General features: G+C 40.7%; 2 protein-coding genes across 5 annotated transcripts in view; both read right to left on the reverse strand.

Annotated features, from left to right (window-relative positions):
• The window catches only part of VPS13D (vacuolar protein sorting 13 homolog D), a 100,884-nt gene extending 92,833 nt beyond the window's left edge, over positions 1 to 8,051 (reverse strand). For all 4 annotated transcript variants that reach the window (XM_054222709.1, XM_054222713.1, XM_054222708.1 and 1 more), the window contains exons 1-8: positions 7,548 to 8,051; positions 4,837 to 5,007; positions 3,879 to 3,956; positions 3,451 to 3,641; positions 3,060 to 3,140; positions 1,633 to 1,749; positions 1,307 to 1,411; positions 816 to 986 (exon numbers count right to left, since the gene is read on the reverse strand). In XM_054222709.1, the coding sequence (XP_054078684.1) occupies positions 816 to 986; positions 1,307 to 1,411; positions 1,633 to 1,749; positions 3,060 to 3,140; positions 3,451 to 3,641; positions 3,879 to 3,956; positions 4,837 to 4,933 (840 nt within the window). In that variant the 5' untranslated portion in view covers positions 4,934 to 5,007; positions 7,548 to 8,051. The remainder of the gene's footprint in view (positions 1 to 815; positions 987 to 1,306; positions 1,412 to 1,632; positions 1,750 to 3,059; positions 3,141 to 3,450; positions 3,642 to 3,878; positions 3,957 to 4,836; positions 5,008 to 7,547) is intronic.
• A 146-nt stretch (positions 8,052 to 8,197) lies between these two features.
• Positions 8,198 to 26,135, reverse strand: TNFRSF1B (TNF receptor superfamily member 1B). The gene is made up of 10 exons (XM_054222714.1): positions 26,043 to 26,135; positions 18,327 to 18,429; positions 16,060 to 16,188; positions 14,762 to 14,911; positions 13,742 to 13,835; positions 13,466 to 13,659; positions 12,624 to 12,698; positions 11,622 to 11,659; positions 10,883 to 11,153; positions 8,198 to 10,325 (listed from the first exon to the last, which is right to left on the reverse strand). The coding sequence occupies exons 1-10, from the start codon at positions 26,094 to 26,096 to the stop codon at positions 10,027 to 10,029; spliced, it is 1,407 nt and encodes a 468-aa protein (XP_054078689.1). The 5' UTR covers positions 26,097 to 26,135; the 3' UTR covers positions 8,198 to 10,026.
• Positions 26,136 to 26,364: the final 229 nt, after the last annotated feature.

Below are 26,364 nucleotides of genomic sequence, written 5' to 3' on the forward strand. Positions count from 1 at the left end.
CATAATTTATAATTTGCTTCTCTAGTGCCACATACCTTCTCCCAGTACTTAGTAGTTAATGCGTGACATTCAATTTACAGGCGTCCTTACTTACAAACACACAGAATGAAATCTCCTTCCATGTCAGATTATCAACCTAACATCGGCTGCTATTGTACCTTCTACAGACTGAAACACCCCGTATACACCTCTCCTATTGCTACAATAAAGAAACAAGAATGTAACTTCTTTTGCAATAATCAGTTGCAGTAAAATAATTAAATAATTTGGAATGCGTGGTTTTAAAACAAACAACTTATTTAGTATATCCCTTTCAGTTGCTTCTAAAACTAAATCCTTAAGAAAGTATGAATTTTATGCTACTATAATTGGTATTTCAGCTGTTACAAACGCTACCACAGTTTTATGACCCCTACAGGTATTTCACTGTTTGAATCAGCAACTGTTTTCTTAGAGGTAGATAATTCAAGATGGCATTTTACCAGCAGAATCTTCAGAAGCACTGACATACAAACAACAGTTGCAGCACGTGGGAAGGAAAAAATACACTCTACCTCAAACTACCAATTTGAATTTGTAGGCATTGTGACAACCAAAACATAAAGGAGTATCTTCTTTAATCGGTCATTCTGGCCATAAAGCAGGGTGCAATACAGCATGCAGATACCCAAGCAATCTTGGAAGACTTAACTAGTCTGGACACCCAACGCAGCATAACATATTTAACAGCCCAGCATTTGTGATGGCCTCATTTGCCCTGCTTCTCAACAGTCTGTTTCAGACAGAGAGAGTTAATGAAGATGGCTGGTATTTACCTGTGAAAGCTTCAAGGGTATAGTTTCAAGCTGAATGTCACACTCAAGCCGCGGAGTCTGGCGTGATCTTAAAGGCTCCTTAGAACAATTTCTCTTAAGAAGAGCAGAAGTGCATACAGGTTCCATGATGTAATTATGATCACGACTTTCCATACTTTTATCCATTGCTTCCTGTGGGTTACAAGCAGATTTATTCTATAAGAAATGAGTGTACTATACTTATTAGGATGCACTGGTTTCATATACTAGAATACACTTTATTAGCATGCCAGTCCATTAAAAACACCTCTTAAACATTTTCTCTCTTCAAAGGTAAAACAAGGTATTTCACAGCACAGCCTTTGCAGGTTGCACATGTATCCTATCATTACAGCATGAAACCATAACCTTATGTTGCTCTTAAAAGCACCCGATCAAATAAATTCTAAGTCCATTAGGTCTGCAATATAGAAAGGAGACTAACAACAACAACAATAATCTCCCTCGCATACCTGTAGCTGACCAGGAGGCAGGTCACCCAATAAAGTGCAGCTGGTATCCCAGTAAACACTGAAGTCAGCAACATCCAACTGTTTTTTCCGCATCAGCTTCTCTACCTGAAGTAGAAAAAATGGAATGAAGTCAAGATCACACACCACGTGCCATGTAGTTCTTAGTTCCACACGCTCAATAAACAACACGAAATGCCCAAAATCAATTTATTACAACAACCACATTATTAAAATGCCATACTTTTTACTAAATATTTACTAGCACCCATAAAATACAGCAAAACATCTTAGCTGCCATCAGTTCTTGCAAAAAAAGTTATACTTACTGGTTCAAATACTGCATTTTGCATTGATACATTTTTGATGCATATGCCAAATGCAAACGGCTGCAAAGGATTTGTGACACCATCTTCAAACCTCACATGGACGTCTTGAATTTTTAACTAAATGGAAAAAAAGCCATTACTAGAGACAACTATTTACATCGTTAGAGTGGACAGCAGTACTATTCATTAACATTGAAGAAATTTAATATTTAATTTCTGCATTTCTCCAACAATTTCTGGTAGTTATTTAGACCTCACAGAAATCGTGTTCACTTGGTTTTGTACTCTCTGGCTCTATCTTTTCCTCAGATACCACTAGTCCCTGCCCTTCTCCTGAAAACAGCCACCCACTTTCACAAGACAGTATACTTTATTTTGCTATCCTACTATTCTTCTCCATTTTAAAGGCAAATGTGTAATCAATAACCAAAGACCCAAATTTGCTTTATGTACTAGAACCATCACCATGGGCCCGAATTACAAACTAATTAACAATACAAGGTGGCCCAAGCTAATTTTATATTGGTAAAACCTTTGAGAGCAGTGAGTTACTGCAGTTACTCAGAGAATGTAGATTCTAGGACTGAGAAAAGTATAGATACTCTCGCCTTGAGCTCATGCACCAAATATATCCTTCTCAAACATATCAGGAAAAGCAAGTAGTCTGAGGTACCTCGCTTTTAAATTGCCTCTAGTCAGTTGAAATGCAGCCAAATAATATAGTCAGCCTATCTGCACATAAGGAAAAAGGAGGACAGTCCGTTCATGGAGGTGGGCAGACAAAGTTTAGCAAGTAATACATAGAAAGCTTCTGGTTCTTAAACACAAATGATTAATGACGTAAATGTTGCTAAAATGTTATTAACTACATTAGGACTTCTGAAGAGGAAAAGCAATGGAGCGTAACAGCCATACTTTTGAGTCATTTTGAAACATGGCAGATTTTTATTAATAGTAGAAGAATAATAATTAACTTGAGAGACAACACACAGACAAATAATCAAAATCATAGATCAGCAGAAACTCTCAGATGTGTTTCTTTACAAATTATCTTTTCATCAAAACAAATCATGCTCTACTGCTTAATAAACAGTATTTTGGTGGGTTTATAACTAAAAGAATTGAAATGTGAGCAAAACCCATCGGATTCCACACAAAGTCAGTACCCACCTACCGTTACAAACCAAAAAAAAGTTGATGTTTTCCCCTTGGTAAAAGCAGGATGGAGGCTTTTTCCTTTCCAGAAGTCCCCATCAGTACTAGTTTAAGACTGAAGTTATGAAGGTTCAGTCTGAAAAGGGACTGTCCTCTGCCAAACATCTACCTTTGATTTACATGTTTCTTTCCTGAGGACTAGACAATGTGAAGCACAGTGGGCACAAGCAGTTCTTAACAAGTGGGAAAAGCTCTACAATGCAAAGGCTTACTTCAATGTTTTCTACAATTCTTGTGACTACAGATGCAGTAACTGAGTACCAGTAAGATTCCCCTTTCTGTTGTCGTTCTTTCTAAAAGAGAAAATAAGGATAAGCATTAACCACCACTGTAACAACTGGTCAGGAAACAATACACCTTGTTATAATGAAATTACCTTGAACAGGGAGAAAATAAAAAAAAAAACAAGAAGATTTCAGTATCTCCAAGATATGTGGGACACACAACATGATGGGGGTGGGGCAGAAATTGCCCTATGTTAGCAGGTATGAATCAAATTCTAAGTTAGTTTCCTATGCATTTGTTCTCCAATTTGTTAGGAGACTTAAATGCCATCCATCTACCGTAGCTGTTTTGTCACCATGAAAGACAAGTGTGACTCACTTTCCATTTTTCTTCAAGTGCTAGAAGAAGGGCTTTCTTGTGTTCTCTTTCTTGCCACTTCTCCCTTTCCTCATCAAAATCTTCTTTTTTTTCTGGTGCACCAATTAAGTGCAGTTTTGAGACAGATATCACCCATGGATCCACATGTGGGCGATAAAAAGGTATCTGTAGTGTTATTTTGCCAATGAAACCTAGATATACAAAAGAGATGCTATCAGATTCCCGCGTAAAGTTACTTTACCATCCTTCGAAAAACCTGAAAGAAAAAGTGGTGTAAGAAACAAACAAACTAAAATAGAACTGGATCACCTGAAAACCAGGTTACCTCATTTGTTCCAGCTTCTGACTCACAGGTAAAGGTTCTTCTAAAATATGCAATACTTCCTGTTTATAAATATTCATCCTGCACACACAAACAAAATACAAACCTGCCTTTACTTCAAATGGTAATTCCAGTTCCTTCAAGGCATCTTTCTTTAGTGGCAAGTTTTCTAATTCAACAGCACCTATAGAAAGCAGAAAAAAATGCAAGTCTGTTAAACAAAATTATGTTAAAGAATGACAGCTTGAACATTATAAGCCTAAAATGACTAGCATAATCTTTTAAACAAAAAAAAAAATTAAATAGGATTTCATGAGAACACCCAACCTACCACTTCAAGTTGTGTTGCAATTGCAATGGTTATTTAATATACTTGTTAATTTTCCAATGCCATGTGCTCAAACTAGTTGATGAGATCATCTAGAAGCAATATTCTGCAAGGTTTTAAATCTGAACTTTACTGTAACCAAGAAGAAAGCTTCTCCTTGGTTTTCAGAAGAGATACTTCAAGTATCTTCTCAATATTATGAAAAGTCCACACAGAAAAGCTTTGAAGTGTTATAAAATATTCTCTCAAAAATAGCAGATAATAGCAGCAAAAGATAAATTAGAAAGCACTGATTTGTAGGAGACTCGTGAACATATCATGACATAACATAAACCAGAAATCTTAATGACAGGGGAGTAACTACTATCATCAAAACATAAGAGGTAAAGACTACAGAATACTTCCTGCCACAGTCCCTCAACAGTAAAGTTACTGAACAATATTAAGAAAAATGACACTCAAATATTAAATAAAACATGCTGATAAGATATGCTAAGCATACTTTTGAAATTTTCATATGAATTGGTTTAACAGTGTTGATAAAAAGTAACAAAGACAGGAACACAAGAGAACTTACTATTCATTATAAAGTGTGTATTAAAAGGGTTTATATAAATATTAAACACAATATTAAGTGATTGTTTCTATTTCACCTTCCAGTTATTACAAAAACATAACACTATTTTTTTTTAAATCACAGCATGAAAACACTACAGAAAATACCACAAAGCCTCACCCTTTAGAAGAGCCACTGAAAGTTGGTCTGTGTTCAGGTTATTGACATATTTGCCCAAATAGGTGTTGAGGACCCAGGCTACTAATCCTTCCAACATGACTGTCCTAGAAGAGCGCAACTAACGTTTTTCTGTCATTTTCTGGATTTCTGTTCCATTACTACAATCTCGCTCTGAAAGAAAAAACATGATGAAAATGATTGTCTGAAATATACACTTTCAGCAGAGCTGACATATTGCTGTCACTGTAATTCTTACTGTAATCCATCTAAAAAGCAATAAAAACACTAAGCTTGATTTCTACCTTAAAAAAAAATGCTTTATGCTATTCCCTTTAAGTCTCAAATCAGAGTTTCATATAGAAATTTGATGATTACAGACAGCTCCCATTGCAAATTAAGTTAATCATTCCATCCTTTTTCTAATCAAAACACCGCATTTTGTTGCCATAATCGACATGGCCAATCTACAATCCTCTTCCAGAAAAGAGAAGACTAAAATTCCACATTTATGTGAAGCAGTTTTGCACTGGCCTCCTCAACTTCTGCTGCCAGTATTTTCTTCAAGTTGCCAGCATTCTGGTTTTGGAAGCCTGGTCTAAAGTAACAGCCCAGAGCCTTCAACTGTGTTTTTGTGGAATTCTTATACGACACCTGTGAAACAACTCACCCCTTTTTTGGGAAGGGTGTATGTGTGAGAAGTAACCAGATACAAGTCCCATAAATAGCCCATCAACAGTTTTCAAAGCGATACCAGCTTTTCCAAGTGATAGCATAGATCACTGCAACACGGAAGGGTGGGGGGGGGAAGCTACAGCAGAAAAGCAACACTAGTCATACAGGTAAACACTTCCCTTCATACTGTCCTCCAGCCATTTCTGTTTTAACTTATGTGGTAATCAGACCGCTAAAACCCCTAAATGCCTGTTCAAGTTTTTAACAAGTGAATTGCAAAACTACTACTAGCTTCTGCAAGGGCATGATCAAGCACGTTATTACAGTAAGGAAAAACGCATGCAGGCCATATCCTGTGGTTAGAATGCACTAAATGTATCAGTTCTGTGTTTGGAAAAGCCTCCCAACCCCACAGACCTCCCTAAACCAGTGTACGTAAGACAGAGTTCTACAGAGCAGAAAAGCAAGATATGTCAGATTGTCAGAATGACAACTTCAAGAGTTATATTTTAAATTTGATATTAAGAGTCACAGTTTTCCCATGATGCAGTTTGCTTGATTTTAAGCCCCCCTATTAAAACCTTTATTTCTTTAAAAAAAAGCCAGTGAAAATATTTAACCAATACAGTTAAATAAATGTTATGCAAATAACGAAAGGGTTTTCCTAAAGGCTGAAAAGTGAAACTATACTGTCATGAAGAATGTTACATTCCAATAAAGCGTATCTTCACATTAAATCCATTTAACACTTTTATCTTTGTAAGATTTCTCAGTATTTTTCAAAACCAATAGTATTATTCCACATAACAAAGACCGAGCATTCATATACATGGGGCCACCACCTTATAGGGTTTTATTCTAATAAAACTGACAAGAAAGCTTAAGTTCAAACACAAGCCAATACAGTAAACCTTGACAGGTCACCCTTAAAAAAATAAGTAAAGAAAAAAATAAATCCACAGGTGCTAGGAGACAAATCAGAGAAAAGATCCTGAAGAAACATTCAGACCAGGTTAGCACCCCAGTGACTGAAAACCTCCAGTGCATGAACACTTCCATGCCTGAAGTCATCCTAAGAACTGTGAATAACGTAAATCACCACATTAACCTAAACTTGTAGAACATAACTAACTATTTGGGAACCTTTCAAATGTTTTAAGGGTTTTCCATGTGTAACTTCCTAGTCCACTGCTGTGCCACAGGAAAGAAAAACAACACACTTATTTTCTAGGACAGTGTTTTTATTTTCTGAACTTACATAGCAAAAGTGAGACAGTAAGGTCTTATCAGGATGAGAATCAAAGTACAAAACAGGACCTCACTCAAAGCTGGCTCACTTTTTCTGGAAAAACACAATTTTCGCAACAAGGAGGACGGGAAGGAGCGGGGCCTGTGTCAGCCGGGCAGGGACAGCGCCAAGGCCAGGAGGGAAGGGAACTGGGATGGTGTTACCCGTCAGGGCAAGGGGGGCATTTTACTCAGCGCCCGGTGACACACAAAAAGGGCGGGAGCGGCCTCCAGGGCACTCTCCTCTCTCCCTTCACACAAGCCAACGCACCGCTGGGAGGAGGCGACAGACAGGAGAGGGACCTGTTGGCAGGCAGCGCCTGTCGGGGTGGAAGCGAAAGGTCACCTTGCCCAGAGCCGGCCGGAGGGAGCCCTGAGGAAGCCACAGAGAGGCCGGCGGCGAACGGCCTGCGCCAGGCGGGGAGAGCGTCTGTGGGGCACCCTGAGGCCCGGCCGCGGGGCGAGGCGCCGCGCTGAGCCCCAGCAGGGCTGAGGGTCGCTCCCCTCCGCCGCCACGTCCCCGGGGCGCAGGAACAAGTGACTGCGCGGCCGCCCCTCGCCCCCCCGGTGCCGGGGCGGCGGGGCGGAGCCCTGCGAGGGGCGTGAGGCAGGGAGGGGCCCCTCAGGGCCGGGCCCGCGCCGTGCAGCCGGGCTCTGGTTGGGAGCGCAGGCTGAGGCAGCAGGAAACGACCGCCGGGGCCCGGGGCCGCCCTCCCGGCGCCGCCCCGCGCTCCCAGCCCGCCGGTACCCACCTGGGCTCCCGGTGGCGGCCGCCTCCTCGGTGGTGCGCGGGCTCGGCGGGCCGCACGCCAATCGATCCCGAGCCAACCGGCGGGGAGACGCCTGGGTAGGGGAGCGCCGAGCTGTCGATGTCCGCCTCTCCCGCCTCTTTGAGGCGGAGCCACGCCGGGGCCTGTCCCGCTCCGCGCCCCGCCGCCGGTGGGGGCGCCCGGGGCAGGGAGGGGCGGCGAACCGCCCCGCCAGCACGGCGGGAGCCGGGACAGGGTCCCCCTGGGAGCTGCCGCCCCAAGCGTCTCTCGGGGCGGGATCCTCCGGAGCGGCCCCTCACGTCCGCCGTGGCGTGGAGTAAATGGCAGTAAACAAAGTCTTTTGGCTCTCAAAAGCGTCCGAGGTGGAGGTCAAGGTTATGGCGTGGTTCATCGCGCGGTGCGGAGGGTCCTCTCGCGTCCTGTCCCAGCGCAGGCCGCAGTGCATCTGTCCTCTTAGAATTAGGCTTTAACATTAGGAAATAAAATTGCTTGGAAAGCAGAAGCTTAACCTACGGAATGAAGGAACCCCTTCTAAAAATAAGAATTTTGTTTGATGAAGAGGTCAGGAAACTTGAAGAGACATTTTATAGTAATAGTAATTATAAAAAAGAGGTAATTATAAAAATGCAGGGTTTTTATTTTTAATAAGCAACCACAAGCACATTTTTCCTATTTCAACATAAAACTTGGATTTTCCTTCTGTCATAGAGCTCCATAGTTTGAAAATCCAGTAAGTTAACGAGATCATCCCTTTTTAATGTTTTTAAATCTCAGTAATCTTCCACTGCTGCTTCACTGTGGTTCCAATACAAGCAGGACATGAAAATCGTCAGTACAAGAGATTCAAAGAGCGGTATAAAATGAGGTCCTTTTCTTGCCTAAATCTTTCAGTTTTGTAAGCCCATTTACAAAGTCTTTTTCTGAAAACTACCTTCAAGTGCAAGTTTAATACACAGCTTGTAAAAGGTTTCTTCATAGTAGAATTTAAGACCTGTTTGCCAGTCCTCAGTTCCAGAAATAACTTTAGTAAACCTGAGCTTTTGTGGAAGTTTAAAATTTGTATTTTTAAAATCTGTTTCTCTTCTGTAGCTGTAGAATAAATGCTATTCCAAAATGTCCTTTTTCAGTCTAAGGCCTCAGAAATAACTACTGCATTTAGTTTCTCTTGAGGTAGAATAGAATAGAACGGTTCACTTGGAAGGGAAGTACGGCGATCATCTCGTCCAACAGTATGTTTTTATGGCATAAAAGAAGAAAAGTTATGCCTACTGTATGACTTCACTCAAATATAATTCAGACACTGTATTGCAAATTCTGGTTGAATGCAGACGCCACAATTGTCAGTTAAGTCACATATGTAAAATATAATTATGGAAAATGGGATCCTAAAAATTGACTTCCAAAACCAAAAGACTCCCACTTGATTCAAGGAGAACCTCTACTAATTTTCTGTAAGAGGTGGTTGGATCTTCAGCATTAAGAAGTGAAGGAGAACAGGATTTTCTGGTTCTGAGGTTTGGGTCAATTCCATTTTTTACAGATTATGCTTTGCAATCACTGAGAGAGAGGCCTTTCCCTGAGGTCAATGGGCGTGAGCTGTCTGGCACATATATTCACATGGATCTTCTCTAATAATCACTAATATTACGGTTAACCTCAAAAATGAGGTCAGAATCATTCAGGGAACCATATTATATCAGCCAGAACACAAAGATGACAAAAGGAACTTGTTACCTACTCCAAGATAACTATTTAATCGAGATTTTCTTTTCTAAAATAAAATGAACTATGTACAGCTAATGAAATGCTATTGTTTAAAGGTAATAGTTGTAATCTAGTAAAAAAAGTTCCTATAAAAGATTTCAGTCTTCAATATACTAAAGGTTGATTTGAGAAGCTTGGTCCAATAATGAGCAAAAGCATACTGTAATAATAAATATCCATGAGGATGTTTGAAAGTATGTCCATGAAGATATGGGATAGGAAATAGAACGCAATAGTTTTAAGATCAAATGGATAATTCATTAGCACCAAATGAACAATAATTAACTCCAGTGTCTTAGAAGAGCTGGTCACACCCATGGTCTTGACAGGTGGTAAATCTGGACCCAAATTACCATCACAGGAAGTCTCAGCAGAAAAATCAATGGCATAAAGTTAGAAAAATATTGCTTTTAAAATCTGGTAAAGGTTTCTCTAGGGTATCACGGAAGAAAGGAAGGAGTTGGCCGTTCAGTTTAAAAGAAAAAGCGTTCAAATTTTTTTTGCACAGCAAAGATTATCCTTCAACTCTCAAAGCTGACAAAAAGAGATTAAAAACCTCAAAAGCATCAGTGTCTGTATTTGTCCGAAAGTTCAAGTCTCTGTAGGAATGCTACATTTAACATAATGTTTATTTTAGAAGATACGGAGTTGTTTGATGAATTGTATCAGTCAATCAGTATATGATGTGTAAGTTCCTTTAACTAGTTTTCATCCCCGCATCTTGAATACCCAGAGGAAACTTCTTTTCTTCTGGAAGTAAGTCTTGAAGTAAATTGTCCTCGTTTTCCACTGAGATCTGAATTTCAGTTTCTTTTTTCAAGGGGTTTTCTTCTTTTGAAAGGGGAATTTTTTCCCCTGTTGGGGAATAATAGGGAGCGTTTCCATACTCCATGCTAGTTGAACTACTCTGTTCTGGGAACGGGGAACTGCAATCTGGACCACATACTTTAACAATACAAGTCACATTCACCTGCGTTCCTCCGTTACCAGAATGTTCTGTCAAATAAACAGAAAACACATTAAACATGGAAGAGTGAAACCCACAATAGGACAGTTGGATTCTTTATCCAGTTCTTTGACTTAAAATAGACACTAAGTATCTTCTGGCTTCACTTAATTTAGGTAAACTGGTGGAATTGGTTCTGTAACGTTTTAGGGGTTTTTTTGGTGTACCATGAAATCTGCATTCATTCCAGAAATAAAAAGGCCATAAAAATGAATACAGAGCCCTGGATCACAGCCAGCTCCCTACCCCTCTGTTGCCATTTCAGGTGCTTTTGACAATGTTCTTTTCTTTATGCTCCCTTTGGCCCTTACTCCCGCTCACAGGAAAGTGCCTACCATCGCACCCATCCTGTACGCTGCAAATAACATTTTGAGCACACTCTCTTTACTGTCTCAGGCTTAAAACAAACACTTTTTCTTTTCAAAAGTTACTCTCTCTGATCAACGTGCGTCTGATGTTTTATCCTGCCATTTAAACTTCTGCTAAAAAGACTTACAGTTGATAATCAAATTTCAAGAGGTTCTGGATCATTCTGGTACCTTCTTACCTGAACTCGCAGAGTTGTGTCTGTCTCCAGTGTGAAGCTTACAACCTTCTGCAGCTGAATGCTGCTGATGAAATCCTTCTGTCTGTTTCTTATCGTTTTTCTTGTTACTTACTACACTGACTCTTGCAGATCCAGTTGGATTATTCAGGGAGCTACTGCTGGACCCAGAAGTTCCCAAGAGATGCTGTTCCTCCTGTTCAGAACTGCTGGTGTTTTGCGATCCTGTATTTCTGACTTTTTTGTCACACTGCTTTTCTGTAGGGGAAAAAGGCTGGAACATTTGCAGAGAAATGCAAAACATTAATCTTTTTAAAAAACACTAACAAAGTACTGGTGAATACTTGGGCAGGTAAAGAAACCACTGATAACTGCCATTTGCATAGTGATGACTGTAAGTGAAATTCACCCAGCTGTTGAGCAGGCATTCAACAAAATGATCCTGTCTGCGGAAGGCTCCTACAGTACTTCACTGCTTACCTAGGGAACAAAGGCTCTAAAATCTGGTCTTCTGAACCAGCCCTGTGGTTCATTGCCAATACAGCCTAACATAAAGCACGGCTGGTACATGACGTGGGTTACATAAGGTACATCCTATACTCTGCCTTGGGGACACCCCCTTCTCACTCCAGTTGTCTTTCTGCTGTGCAGTTTTCTTCTACGTGTCATTAGATAAGACTGCATGATTTCTATATAACTTTTAAAGAAATGGAAAAGATGGAAAGGAAGGAGTGACACTCACTGAATCTGCCTCTGTAGTTGGTGGAGAATATAGAAGGGCTGCAAGTGAGAAAAGACAGTTGATTAGCACCCAAATTTGTTTCAGTCGCACAAGCTGCTCTCTTAACTAGCCTGATCGATATCCTCTGCCCCTGGAATAAACTCCAAATGTACATTTATTACACACTGTTTGAAAATGTTGAAAGCTATATTGTAAAGGCAACTTAAATTTAACCAGCAAGCAAAGGGGACCCTCTGCATGAATTAATAATTTTTCTTGTATAGTGTCAGTGAGAAAAGGTATTGATGACAATAAACTGTGGTCGTGACTGTTTAATGATAACATTTGAGAATGTCTAATATTTAAATGATGATGTGCAAAATATTTAACAAGCTCCAGTAGGAGCACAATTGCTGCATAGTTGTCCAGCTCCACTAGGATGCTCTATGTTTAGAGAATTACCTAAATCTGAGGAAAAACGAGAGATTTGAATGGGACATTTGCCTCACCATATCCATGTATTGAGATTAATTTCACCCCATGTGATTTAATAAAGATACTTTTACTCTAAATACACATGGAATTCCTGGAGCACTTTTTAAATTCTATTTTTCTGTAGCAATAAAGCTTATGTGATCAAGGTCATTTGCATGAGTTTTCTCCTAGTCTCTCTTCTATTGACCTTTGAACCTTTTTGCCAGTTTCACCCCAATGTAACAGAGGAACGGTATCAAAAGCTCCTCAGAGTTTCGTGAAACTTTTGGTTGCCAGATAGTGAGGGAGAAACCTGTAAATCATCGCCTTGTCCCCTTGAAAAAAAATAAACTCATACATTATTAGACACCAAAGAATCTCCAGATTAGTGATACTTCATCATATCCAGCCATGAGAAAATCTTCAAAGAGAACGAGCTTCTTTGAAGACACTAAGGTCAGTCAACCACTAGGCTCAAAGTAGTAGGAAATAAGGTGACACACTTTCCAATATTTACAGATCTGCTTGTTTTCATTTCATGAACCTTACCTTTTTTTTTGGAGACTAAGCAACACCCCAAAATAGTTATTATTAGGATCAATAACAATGGCCCTGCTACTGATCCTGAAAATAAATAAAAAAGATTATTTAGCAGGTTGATCTGACAAAGGATCTAATTAGAAAGAAGTAGTTTTGTAGTTTCTGTCCATGGCTACAAAAGCTAAATTTACAAGTATCAGTTGTGTCTGACATTCACATTAAATGCCTCTGTTGTTGGATACCAAGGTCTCATTTCAGTCTTCACCACTTCATAAAACTGAATTTTCCTGTCCTGAAAAGTGAGGACAGACTTTTGGCCTCAGTCACAAAAGATACCTCTCTAGGCTAGCAACAGTTGGTTAAATACAAGGCCAGGCAGCCCAGAATGCTCCTAAACATATGTGCCTTCTGGATAGGCTGTGAACAGGAGAGAACACATCCTCAGTTGTGAGCACTGTAAAGGCTTCCTGCTCGGGAAAGGCTGCCAGAAGTCTCCCAAGACCTCTCACCAGGAGGTTTAAAAAGTCAAGCTTACCTCGGTCCAGAATCTAAGATATGACCCTTTCTACCAGCTCCTTCATAGTAGCGATTCTCAGGAAATGCCTCGTATCGTCTACTTTGGGGCTTTTTAGGAATAATTCCAGAACTACAAGGACTGTAGCATGCACTGGGGTAGCGCAGATGCACAGGTAAATTATGCAACTCGCTACAAGCAGTGTCATATTGAGTTAATTCAGCTGTTGTGAGGTTCTGCTTGGGTACAGGTAATTGGTCTTGGAAAGAAACTGAGAACTAAATGTAAGCTTGCTTCCTACCAGACAAAAAGGACTTTAAATGAGTGAATAGCTCACCGATGATGTGAGACATGTCAGGTACAGAGTTTGAAATGACAGGTCGAGTTACTATTTCAGGTTTGTTAGAAGCCGAGTTTTGGGTCAGGAGCAGGTTCAAAATAGTGTAAGGTAGAACCGTGGGAACTGCTGTTCCTGAGTTGCTGCAAACAGTGTCATTGATGCTGTTTCCAGGAACAGCCACTGATTTACAACTGCAAGAAACAAAGAGAAGTTAGGAAAGAAAGCGGCCCTGTGCACAGTTAAGGTTGCTATTAGACAGGAACACCGGCTTACACTGTATGTGGTACACAGCTGGTATCGTAAGATTCCTCATGTGAAAAAGTGCCAGGAGGACAAGGTTTACATTCTGTATCTGTGCTATCTGTCCCTTTAAACAAATACAAAAACTCCAGTTAGTCATCTAGCGAGAAACAAGAAGGAATAATCAAGGTCTGCGGTACAGATCCTGGAGGTAATACAGAGGTGGTACAAAAAATACAGTATTTAACTGTCACAGAACAGATTAATTGGAAACACCCAACCCAAACATAAAATGGCTTAGTTTGGTGCCATTGATAGTCAGTCTTTTTCAAATACTGCAAAAACCCACCAAAAAGATTAAAATGTGGTACTGCAGAGCTGAGTTTTTTCACCCATCCTCGTCGGGCTGACCACCTTCCAGTCTGTTGGAGTTCTGTATCTTTTCAAATTATTCTTAATTTCTTAAAAATACTCAGTGTTCCACCTCTTTGAATATTATTTATCATCTTAAGACAGCTACATTATCATTACATATTATAATACATTATCACTACATATGACTACATGCATATACATCATCATTAGTGGTGAAATTCATCATTAATAAAGACAGATTAATGCCGCAAGACAGCAGAATTTATTTACCATTATTTACCATAACCAAAACGCAACCTGAAGTCCTGCTTCAAGGATTTAAGCAGGAATTAAGTGGTCTTGAATCTGAGTCACTTGTATGGAAGAAAGCACATGGTAGAGCGAAACACAGGAAGATTAAGTTGGATTGGGAAACATTATGATATAGGGTAGTAACAGATTGCAAAATGTTGTCCTATTGGATATGCCTCTTGCGAGTACTATTGCTCTAGTTATTGCCTACTTGCTAGGATAATGCTTGCACTAAATGCATAACTGTAGGGAATTAAAAGACAATATTCCTGTAATTTACTGAGTTGGAGGCAGATTCAGAAATATTTATGGACTATTAAATTCAAAAAATAGCCCTCTTCATACAGTAAAACTCTTTTGTGTATAGAGTGTTCAGAATTAAATTACCTCTTCTGGAAACTCGATAACCTTTTCCACATTTTTTATGCACTTTACATATTTTGCAGTTCTCGAATAATTTTGAAATGCAGTACTCATTGGGTGGGCAGCTACAGATTCTGTCCTGTGATTCAGTACACGTTTGATTCTGCACAAATCCTGTTTTAAAACAAGAATAAAGCAATATGTCATTAGAAACATTCAAAATCACAGCCTGGAATGTTTCAAGTGAATGTGAAGTGATTTTCACATACCACAACCTGAAGACCATTTTGCAGCTTCTGGCTGGCATACCATGATAAAACAAATATGTTATATGCTCTAACATCTACATTTTCAGAAGAATTTCCTTCTTCTCTCTAGGAAAGAAGTTTGCATCTGTAGAATTCACTCTTGAAACTCTGTACCTGCAGTTGCGTTGTATCGTATTGTAACCATAAACATGCACGTTTGTGTTACCTGTGCTCATCCCTGCAGTCTGTGGGGGCCATACTAAGGTCTGTAGCCTACACAGATCATGCAACTGTACTGAAAGTAATCAGAGACCTTACTACAGACATTTTCATACTGTAATTAACCAGCTTTGTAGGATTATCTATTTGGATAAGACCAAAGGTCCTTTGAACAACTTCGACTCTATCCTTAAAACTTACTTGCCAGTGAGTCAAGCTGATAATTTTCTATACAGGTTTCCATTAGAAACGATGGGCAACAGTGTGACTGAATTTGTTAATGCACCTGATCTATTAGGCTGACGTATGGATGTGGGTACAACGTACTACTTTATGTACTGTTAAGCGGCTTTAATGAACTGAACCAGCATGCTCGCACTGACTATGCTGCTTTGCAAAAGAAATTAAAACGAAATAGGAATATCACAACTGGTGTTTGCTGTTGTCAGTTCCACAGACAAACCGAGAAATGACTGGATGCTGGAAATATAATTATCCATTTACCCCTGTGCAAGTCGGGTCTCAAGCTCCCTTCCCTGGAGAGTATAAGCAGGGTTATTCTACTGATGACATTTGTACCTATTTTAGTGATGCAGTGCCTTAGTTTCCAAGAATATAAGATTGGTGTCACATTTTTAGGACTTAAAAAAAAGGGGGGGGGGCAGGGCCCCCTGCAAGACATTTCCCTGATTCTTTTCCCCAAATCTTACGAGTACCAAAAGCATGAGAATGGGACTATACAAGCGATAGACAAAACCTCCTGGTTCCCTTAGGAGAAAAGACTAGGTTAAACCAAGCCCACTCATTGCGCAGGCTGTTAAAGTCACGTATGCCCCTTTAACTACTCAAGCCTACCTTTCCTGCAGGGTGGTGAGCAGGCAAAGCACTGAGGAGACCGATTCCAGATTGCTGTATACGTGTTAGGGCTACAGGGACTGCACTTTGTGTCCACACTGTGACTGCAGCTCTGTGTCTTATATTGACCTATTTTAAAAAAACAACCAACAAACAAAACCAAAACAAACTAACAAACCCAAAAAACAGAGGACGCATCTATTGAAAAACATCGCTAGGTATTGTTTATGGTAAGTTTCATTCTTAGCTATAGAAACCTCTTCCCTTCGGTGCCACTATCAGATTGGTAACGTATACCAAACAAGTATTGATTTAAAGGAGGAATACCATGTATATACAGGGAAACTCCGATTTCTTTTATGTTATTCATGTTTGACCTCTTTTCCTACATTCAGTTCAGTGAATTCCAGACATGTTCAAAACAAGGTGGCCTCAGTCCTGAACAAAACCACTCAGCATATACCTAGGTGCAGCTACCAGAGTACATAGAACAAACTTTTTATCCTCCTAGACGCTGCTTTGTGGTGACACACGAGATGGTGTTTCATGTTGAAAGTCAGGCATGATGTGTCTGGGTGAGGCCCTTTCTACCTTTACAAGCAGCACGTGAAGAAAGCATAATACTGTATTACCACAAACAGACCTGAATTAGAACTCCACCACTTGTCACTACTGAAGGGACATGAGCTCACTCTTTTTCCTTCACCTCTTCAGCCAGCCCTAACATCGTCACCCAGCCCTAACAGCTCAAAGCAATGAGTTTCTGAAGCTAGTGGCATTCCAGACAAAATCAAAAGCTACCAAAGGTAGTTTCTGCAATGCTTCTCACCAACAACAGAGTCCAGTGCAGTGAGGGGAATAAATACATATGAGCTCCAACACATCCATTTCGGAGAAAGGAAAACATCTCATTTGCCATTTCCCCCTTGCTTGAACAGAGGAAGAAGATAACAGTCAATGTCTCATATCCTGTACAGAAATACCCTGGAAAATACACTCAGAAAGCAGGAGTAACACTGAGAAAGCCTTTGAAGCTCTTTGGAGAATCTCTGTTCTCTGAAAGAAGGGGCTCTGGAGGTGAGGCATAGGAATTATTTCCAAATACTTTGTCTTTCCATGTACTTACTTCTGCCTCCTACATCCTGCTAATGATTTAGGCTTCAATTTTTGATAAATGGTGGTAAAAAAATTCAAATTTATAATAACAAAAAATAAAGATTTTAATCTTCCTACAACTTGTTGCCCAGAATTCGTTATTCTGAAAAATTAAAAATAAGGAGAAAAAGACTGAGCAGTACATACCACAACAGAAAAAGGTTTTACCTATGAATTATCACCTTTCATCCGCTGTGTTTTTAACAAAGGAAGCTTGACAGATCTATCTAGACATTTTCGGTTAATTCAAGCAACTGTGGCTGCTTCAGCATATACTGATTTCCTGCTTCAACTTCCGGATCTCTCTGACAGGAACTCAGCATTTATGGAGACAAATTTTGTTTGCTCAGCACGTAATGAGACTAATAGGCAGTTTTTTGCTGCGTCTAATGTAATAATATAATGACAACTTATTGCAAAACCTCTATTATTAGAACACCCAAACGGCATTACTACTCCAAAAAAACCCCCAAACCCACACACCCACCTTTCTGCAGTCACCCACTTTTGCTCACAAAAGCTCACTAATAATTATCACTGTGTAAGACATGACACCTCAAAGCAGACAGTTTCTGTAGTCTTGTACCCAGTCTCTGACAGTGGTCTGCAGTGGCTCATTTACAGTAAAAGACAATAAAACTCCTTTAATGAGCAATTATAGATTAACCTGTGCAATGGAAAGCCCCTTATGTATGTGATATCATCAAAGTACAGAAACTAAGCTCTACCTCATGCTCTGTTTTACAATATATGTGTTATTAGCGGTCTTGGGTCTGACACACTGTCTAATTTTTGGAATTCCATTAGTGAGCTGTTGCTCCCCGGCTAAATGTTGACTTAAAAATACTTTAATCGAAACACCATGCCAAGCTGCGCTTACACGAGCTCAGCAGCCTACCACCCGATAACCCCTCGTAACAGAATCCCAATTCTGACGGACGGTGTGTCTCTTTTGCAGATATTTTTATGGTCACAGCACTTTATTGTTGTTCAGCTAGGAGTGCATTACGACAGCAAAAATCCAATGCTCTTCGGATCTATAAACGTACTACGGTCATCTGAAAATTGATTGAATTTGGCTGTGTAAAGTAATAGTTTGAATTATAACCTACCTGGAGGGCACTTGCTGCAACATTTATTAAGTTCTTCTTCATAGAATTCAGTACTGGGATCTTTGCATTGTGCAACCTGTGGCGTATAAGGCAGTGCATATTCCTAGAAGAAATTAAAGGAAAATCATGAGTCATAAGTCCATTCTGAGGCTAGAGTAGAGATTCAAAAGAGACAAACACTTAAAGATCCGTGCCGTTAAAACCACCTTCCTTTCCAAGATACTGATGTAGGCCTGATGAAACAGAAAGCAGCAGATGCCAAAAAGCTGAAGGAGAATGCACAGCTTATAAACTACTTGAGACCACTTAGAGGTTCCTCTGTTTGTCAGAGATCTGTCACAATGAACAAAGTGATTTCTCCAGGTTTTATATTCAAAAGAATGCAATGGAACTATGGGATTAGCATCACACCTGGTCCCTACTGCGTCCCCTACACCAAAGGGCTAAGTACCGATTCTCAGTTGCCATGATTCAACCTTTGACAAAACATCAGTGAAACCTAAATTCTTACCTGTGGGTTTGCAGGGAGAAGCATTTTCTGCAAAGTGGCTATGTTAAAATGATACCTTCTTACTTAGTAAGTCTACTCCCTATACAGATTTAGAGCCCTACCTAAAAACTAGAAGTTTGACTTTGCTACTCATTAATTCCCTCAGGCCGGTGGAAGAGGGAGCTGTGGGTCTAGCACTATTGCAACGCCTGAAGGAATCTTTCTGTTTTCACCAGCGGGTGCAAAGGACACAGGACACAGGACACTGTGTCCAATTCTCTATTGCGCTTATGTTCATTATGCCCTGAGTTACACCCATGCAATATCCAGGCAAGATAACCCATCCCTTCAGTCGAGGAACAGGCACTATAGAACTGTCTCACCACAGGAAAGGAAAAAAAGGCCTTTATCATTCCAGACAGTTTGTGATTCCTTTCTGAATGAGAAAGGTCTTGATGTTTTGAAAACGATGTCTCCAGAAAGTGCACTGCTGCTTCTGAAAAGGAGCAAGTGGCTGCAAGACTTAAATAAAAATAAAAAACCTACCTCACGTGGCAGGTTAAATGCATAAGAAACAGTCGTGAAATAGAGTGCCTAATTTTCAGCTCATACCAACCAACACAGATCAGTGACTTCAATGAACAAGTGTCAAAATATTTGAAGACCTGTCATCTGTTTTCAAAGGGAAAAATATACTCACTCTGAAGAAAAAGGCTAACGTTAGGTAGTACAAGCGTAGGAGTTTCCTGCTAGATCAGAAAGATGCTGTTCAAAAAGTACGTGACACTGCTCAATTTTCTGCAGTCTGAAGAGATTGCTCCATATATAATCTACACGCATTTAGAGAAGTACTTTAAAAGTATTATTAAAAAGAGAAATCAAAACAGGAACAAGCTCTTTGGAGGCCGGTAATGAAAATATCCTTCCTCCTTACTGAAAAAACATGTTGATTATCTATTGTGTCTTCACATTACTGACAAAGTAGCCTAACGCTTCCCACTCTCACCAGTTACTTAAAGGGAACCCAACATTTTCTTATGCAGCTTGTTGAAATATTTTACCTCTTATCTAGCCGTGTATCAGAAACAGGATTTCACCCACCTACTCAATGGTCAGTGTCAAAAAGAACCTTTCCTGAGAATGTGAAGGCAGCAAAAGGCCTTCTTGAGTTTCAACGTTCATTCCAGAAAAGAACAAAAGGAAAGCAAACTATTTAAGTAGAAGTTTCGCCACTTTTATTTGAAATGCTGGGAAAGCTGGTAGCACTGACCAGACATCAGGACAACTCTGATCTCTTCTGGTCAGTCAGTTGAGTTAAAGACTCAAAACCAGGGAGACTGGGGATGGGTTCCACCAATACCAGCCCCGTTTTCTCCCAGCCAGATCAACGAGAAAGAGTCAGGTTTCAAACGGAAGAACAAACTTGTAAAGATGCTTTTAACAGCTAGAAACTGTGTCAGGGTGGGGGAAAATGACGAAAAAAATAAAATAAATCATTCTCCTTCTTAAACACTAGAGCGGGTGAAGTAAGAAATGGACGCTGAACACAAGCTGCATTTTTCAAATTCTGCTCTTTGTTTTTTGATGAGAAGAAAGGCAGTTTTGGAGGAACCATGCTGCAGCCTCAAACATCTCCAAAATCTACTTTGGCACCCATTTTTGCTTTCTAGTTAAGAAGCATTATTTTAAGGGGGCTTGCACAAGGATTGAAGACTTTGAAGCAAGACCAGGAGGCTGGCTTCAACTTTATCAGTTTCATCATTATTAATGAGAATAATAACCATAATAATTAAAAAAAACCCCCAAGGCTTTTCAGTACCTTCTAGGTTCAGTAATAACTGTTAATGCTGGACTTAGTATTATACTCTGGTAGGATGGGCAACAATAAAGCATACCATTTGCAAATGTGAGCTGACAGTAAAATCCGATGCAGGAGAAGTAAAGGGCTCTGCTTTCAAAAGCTTTTTTTAAGTTACTTTCTTGTTTATTAAAAGAAGAAAGATTAAGTGCTATCCTCACATTTTTGTAGTCGCTATGATCAGCTTCATTAAAAGAAGCACTTGAGAGTCTTTTTAAAACATAAAACTTCACTGCAAGAGCAGACACGGGGAAAAAAAAGGAAGAAATACAATAAACCACATCACAAATTATCCTGCTGGTGAGGCTTCCTGGCAAAAAACATTCTTATCTCATCCTCTGCATTGTCTGTCGTACAGAGCGCCCTGCCAGTTCAAGACACAGGAAAACCTGTTGGTTGATGGGTTCACTTCTATTTCTCTTAAGTTGTGCTTGAAAGGATACGTCTACCGTCTGATACAATCTCCCTGAAATTTTATCTGATGAGCTGTGGCTCTCAATGACATACAATTACCAATTTCTTGCCAACTGTCCTCAAAGAACATGATGGGAAACTAAAAGGGACTTGTAACTCACTTAGATACAATTTATATACACACATGAGCTCAGCTTTGTTTGCACTGGAAGGATGCCATAAATTTCAGTAGTTACTTCCAGTGTAAACTAGTTGAATCAAAGCTGTTAAGGCCAGCAGTCAAATCTCCTACTCTGTCAGTGGAAGTGTAGGCATCTTACCAGGTATAAAGCTCTCCTGGATTTCTTGGCTACAAGATGACCCCACTTTTTCCAGCCCTCTCACCAATTTTAAGGTCTGAGGCAGAACAATATTTGTATCTGGCATCCAGATCCATTGGCTACTTTGGGCTGAAAGACTGATGAGTAGGGGCCAGATTCTATTCCACAAACTTTACATTTTGTTACTGTTTGTATCTCTTACTTTGTCTTCTGTTTTTACTGTGATTCAGTGTTCTGCAAGCAGATTGCCTGAAGGAAAACTAAGCTGATGCTGCATCTTTTGTGTTATATCCTTAGAACTTCTCACTTTAGGTGGTAGTGCCTAATGGCAGCAGACTTTTAAGATATTTACGTGAACAAAATGAAGACTTCAGAAGACTTCATTTAATTTATCGGGTACAAGTAGTAGTAAAATGCCTCATCTGTGTTGCAGCAGAGGCACAAACATTATTAAACATGAAATTTAGTCTAGCTGTATGCACATCAGTCAAATTGAGCAATATATTTTGGCACAGAAATGGGTAAACTATGCTTGCCTTTGACTACACAAGTCACTAGGGAGATTTTTGCAATGCCTTTGTGTTAAGCAATAACTAAGAAGTTACACAGAAAAAGTCAGTGACTCGACTCTTTCTCCAGAGTCCCTGCATTGTTTGAATCATTTTCCCAGCTGCACCACAGACTCCCAGCAGAAAGGTGACTTAATGCGTCACTGGAGAGACGTGGGCTAACAGCAGCCTCCGTACCAACAGAGAGGTTAGTACGGATGCTTCTAAATACATATGCAGAAACGCAACTGCTTCCAGGATTCCCTATATCCTACCCAATGGAAGATCAAACCAGCAGAGGACACACCAGCATCTCATGATTTCAGGCTGGCAGCTGTACCTGTGCTGGGTGGAACAGCGCTAGTGAAGGGAAAGGCTGTCCCCCCCGCAGTCGTACGGAGGCCAGCCCCAACAGAGACCCTCAGGTCTGTACCAGAGCTGAGTTTTGTAGTCATGAACTACAAAACAAGATTTGGAGTCAGACTTCCTTCAAATTACAGGGGCTTGGATCCAACAGACCAACCTGGCTCTACGTACTGGTGAGGAAGTGCAGGTCTCAGCTACTCACAGCACGTCACAATGTCATGCGTTCCCTATATGCTAAATATTAATTATAATAAACATCATTTCCTTCAATTTCTGCCTTACAGTTTGTTCCTGCGTTCTTGGACTTTATGTGTAATTAAATTTAAGTATCTGCAATAATAGACATAAAACATGCTAATACATCAGATGAATAAGAGTATATTAATCCATTCACGTAACACTCGTTTTTACTCAAGGAGGCCATTTTAACAAAGATATTTAAGCATATATTTTAATTCTAACTCACATGTCTACATTTTTATTGGTCTCCTTTTCATACAGTTGCCTTCTTCAAACTCAAGCTGTCAAACAAAGGAGTCTGAACAGGAACTACATCTGGCATATAAAGTTCTTTACGCATATGAAACCACAATGAAGTCACCAAGGACTTTGACGCAAAAATCTGTTGCTATGGAAAGGACTTGAGGTAGAGATACCGTTTGCTGAGCTACAAACCTGCTGAAGACAGGAAAAAACAGAATTCTGTTTAAAATATTTAAACTGGTCATTTTACAAAAATAATTCTGTTGAGGATCAGTTATCAAATAACAGCAAGTCCCACCAAAATCAGCTGGAGTTGTATCAGGCTGTACCAACTATACTCAAACCATAAAGCTTCTTATAAAGCTGCTTTCCTGCAAATATCTCTTGAAGATTACGGGTCTGTTATGTGAGTTGTTCTCCCATCCTATATTGTACTTTACTGCTGTAAAGCAGAAGTCCTTGCATAGCCACAGGCAAACAGATTTACAACTCCACATTCCCTCTCCGTGAGAAAACAGTGTCTTTTTGCTTACTGTTAGGGATTCTACTCCATTGCCACTCACCACCGTAATGTGAAACCATTTTCTCAGAATGAGATGGCAGGAGGCTGTATAGAATATGGAAGCTATTCACAACATGCAAAAGTTATAGAAGCAAGTCAAAGTTTGTAGGAAGACATAGCATATTTTATTACATATGTATTTAGAAAAAACATACACATTTTCAGGAATACCAGCCCTTCCGTTTCAAAACTTCAGGCTTATGTATCTGAAAGTTGGTCTGTTTTCCCAAACATTGCCCTAATAAAAGATATTCTCCACTAAATCAAGGTCTGATGCTTACAGTAACAGGCACTGTTATGGTAAGTACTTATCAGGCTGATGTACTCATCAGTACTGTATGTACTCATCAGGCTGATAAGCCTTAAGATCTACAGTTTCCCTGTGGAAAGCGAAGATACTCAGGCAAACTAGGGATGAAAGCAAGAGGAAAAACGGAGCGCAGGCTTGAGAGGCAGGAAGACAGGTTCTATGCTCATCCCGTATCAGAGAAGGGCAGGTGATGAGCAAGTTCCCTAGAAAGGATCAGCAAGTCAGGATTGGCCACATTTGGTTTGACCTTACGTGGAGACATCCTAGAAGATGCACCTACGGGAGACAGGGTGATAACCAATATTGAAAGCAGAGCAGGGAAGGAGAAGCTCTGTGAGCCCTAAGTGTAGAGATGGCAGATGAAGAACCATCCCAAGATGCCCCAGGTGTACCAGCCACAAACACTGCCAGAGGGGATAACTGTCTTCTATCTAGGCCAAATGTCAGGGCTGGAATTCTTCTATTATTTTGAAACAAATTATTTTCTTGGGATGCTGTTGCTTGTATCACAGGTGGCTTTTACAATGCTCTGTTAAGACTTTCGGTCTTCATGAACTTTGATGCAACAACCACAAGTGTGGATATGGACAACAGCAAAGCTGCAGGTCACCCTCAGCCATCCTAGCTCTGACCATAAAAAGGCAGGGACATCTGAGCAGTCCACTCAGTTTTATTTCAGGATTTTTTCCACAAGATCTCCTTTATGCTCATCCTTTTGCAGTCCAGAGGATGTGTGTGATTACCAACACACCTTCCCTGTACCAGCAGCATCCAGAGGATGACCTTCTCCGCACACATCAGCAACTACACTGCAGAGCACACTGCGCTGCTTCGCAAAGGACAGTTATTCAGGTTTAGGGCTGTTGAGAAAGTTTCCATTAAAAATATCTGGTGACTGCGTTGTTCAAAATGGCAAAAATTATGTTCAGTTCCTGTGAGTAACACAGCGACTGAGGCTAGAAGCTTTCAGATAATTTCAGCTGAATGAGAAAAAACAAGAAATAGCGTCACTTAAGAACTATTGCTTTGCCAGTTTCCCTCCCTCAAAAATAAAATGTTTTCTTTACACTTTTTAAAATAGATGTAACAGGTAGATTTTTTTCAGCTCTGTAGCAGACATGGTATTTCTAAAACTACTGGTTTTGTTTTTCTGATGTATATATGGGCTTTTCTTTGGTTTGTCACAATGCAAAAAGTGATGCTGAAAGTTTCCTTTGTGATTTCCGTCATTATGTTTAGGCCATGTTTAGGGTGAGAGGAGAGTTAATTCCTTTCAAATCAATGCCCTTTGTTCAGCAAGAAGCATGACAAAACTTTACACCTAAGTTTTGGTGATAAGGTCTGCTACAATTCTGAGACTCTCCCTTCTTCACCTGCTTTCCCCTGCCCACTCCAAGGTGTTCAGTGAATCAGGTTCAAAGTGCTATCACCTTACAAAACAGGGCTGAATTCAAAATGAGTGAGAAGCAGTTAAAAGAATTAATTTAATATATTATCAACCCACTACAGCACCCAGTACTCCTTAAAAGAGCGTTGTTGAATTCCGGCTTCAATATGCATTCTGACATCCTCATTTGGTTTCACTGAACCTTTGTCTTATCAAGGCTAAATTAATATGATTAAATAAACATGTAAATAATATCCACATCCCATGAAAAAGCAATGACCTGGACATCTCAGCAGCATTTCCATATTTATCTTCACAATCCAGGGCATCTTAAAATCAGACAGAAAAATGCTATCAATATACCAGTACAGCATAAAAAAAACGAAGTCAAACAGATCCCATCAAGCTCTTCGGTTTAAACAGTTAAAAGCATTCATTGCCAAATAGTGGTACAGCCGGATATAAAAGCCAACAGTCACAGCTGCATCACATCAGGTCTTAGTAAATTAAAGGACTTTTCTATGTAAATAGGGAATAGTTTTAGGGATCCAGTAGAGCACAACAAGCTCTTCCTGTTTAAACAACGGTGTAAAATACGTAGAGATTTACACTCTGCACTTGCCAGGACGCTCACAGTTTTTGCAAATATTCAAACAAGCCTGAAAAATCAAACGATTAGTCATTGCGTTGGGAAGCCAGGAAATAACGGCAGAGCCAAAGGGAGCAGGAAGAGCTTTAAAAAAGTCTAGGAGCGGGACTTGAGGCTCCTGCAGAGATCAGTACGAGCAGAGAGAGACAACTCAAGGGACTGCAAGCGCAGCAATGGAAGGATGCCCGCTTGCGTTACTCCTTCAAGCATAACGGCGAGCCCATGCCCGCTGGCATTGCACCTTGCACGGCACCGGCTGCGCTCCCGCGCTGCCTCCGCGACCACGGTAGAAGCCGCCCCCCGCCGCCCCGCGGGCCCTCCGCACTCACCCGGCCGCCCGCCGCCTGCAGGAGCGCGGCGAGGAGCGCCCAGCGCGGCCCCATCCCGCTGCAGAGTGCGGCCGGCGGCGGGCGCGGGGCGGGGCGGGGCTGGCGGCGGCCGGGCCCGGCGGGGGGACCCGCCCCGCGGCAGCGCGGAGCTGCGGGACCTGTCAGCCCCGCCGCCCTTCCCCAGGTCGGGCAGCGGCGGTGCCTGCGGGCCTGATGTTAAACTTACTTCAGGCATCGGAGAAGAGACTCTCGGTGAGACCCCACCTGCAGTACTGTGTCCAGCTCTGGGGCCACCAACACAGGACGTGGACCTGTTGGAGCG

The sequence above is a fragment of the Rissa tridactyla genome, chromosome 16, assembly GCF_028500815.1.
Source record: "Rissa tridactyla isolate bRisTri1 chromosome 16, bRisTri1.patW.cur.20221130, whole genome shotgun sequence".
NCBI lineage: Eukaryota > Metazoa > Chordata > Aves > Charadriiformes > Laridae > Rissa > Rissa tridactyla.

Bases quoted from the DNA above. Each gene is read 5' to 3' on its own strand.
- TNFRSF1B (XM_054222714.1), bottom strand. From the start codon at position 26,096: ATGGGGCCGCGCTGGGCGCTCCTCGCCGCGCTCCTGCAGGCGGCGGGC. The intron at 16,189-18,326 runs GTAGGTTATAAT...TTTTTAAAATAG, and splicing joins TTGCAGCAAGTGCCCTCCAG to GTCAATATAAGACACAGAGC. The intron at 11,154-11,621 runs GTGAGTGTCACT...CAAATGTTCCAG, and splicing joins CAACTACAGAGGCAGATTCA to CCTTTTTCCCCTACAGAAAA.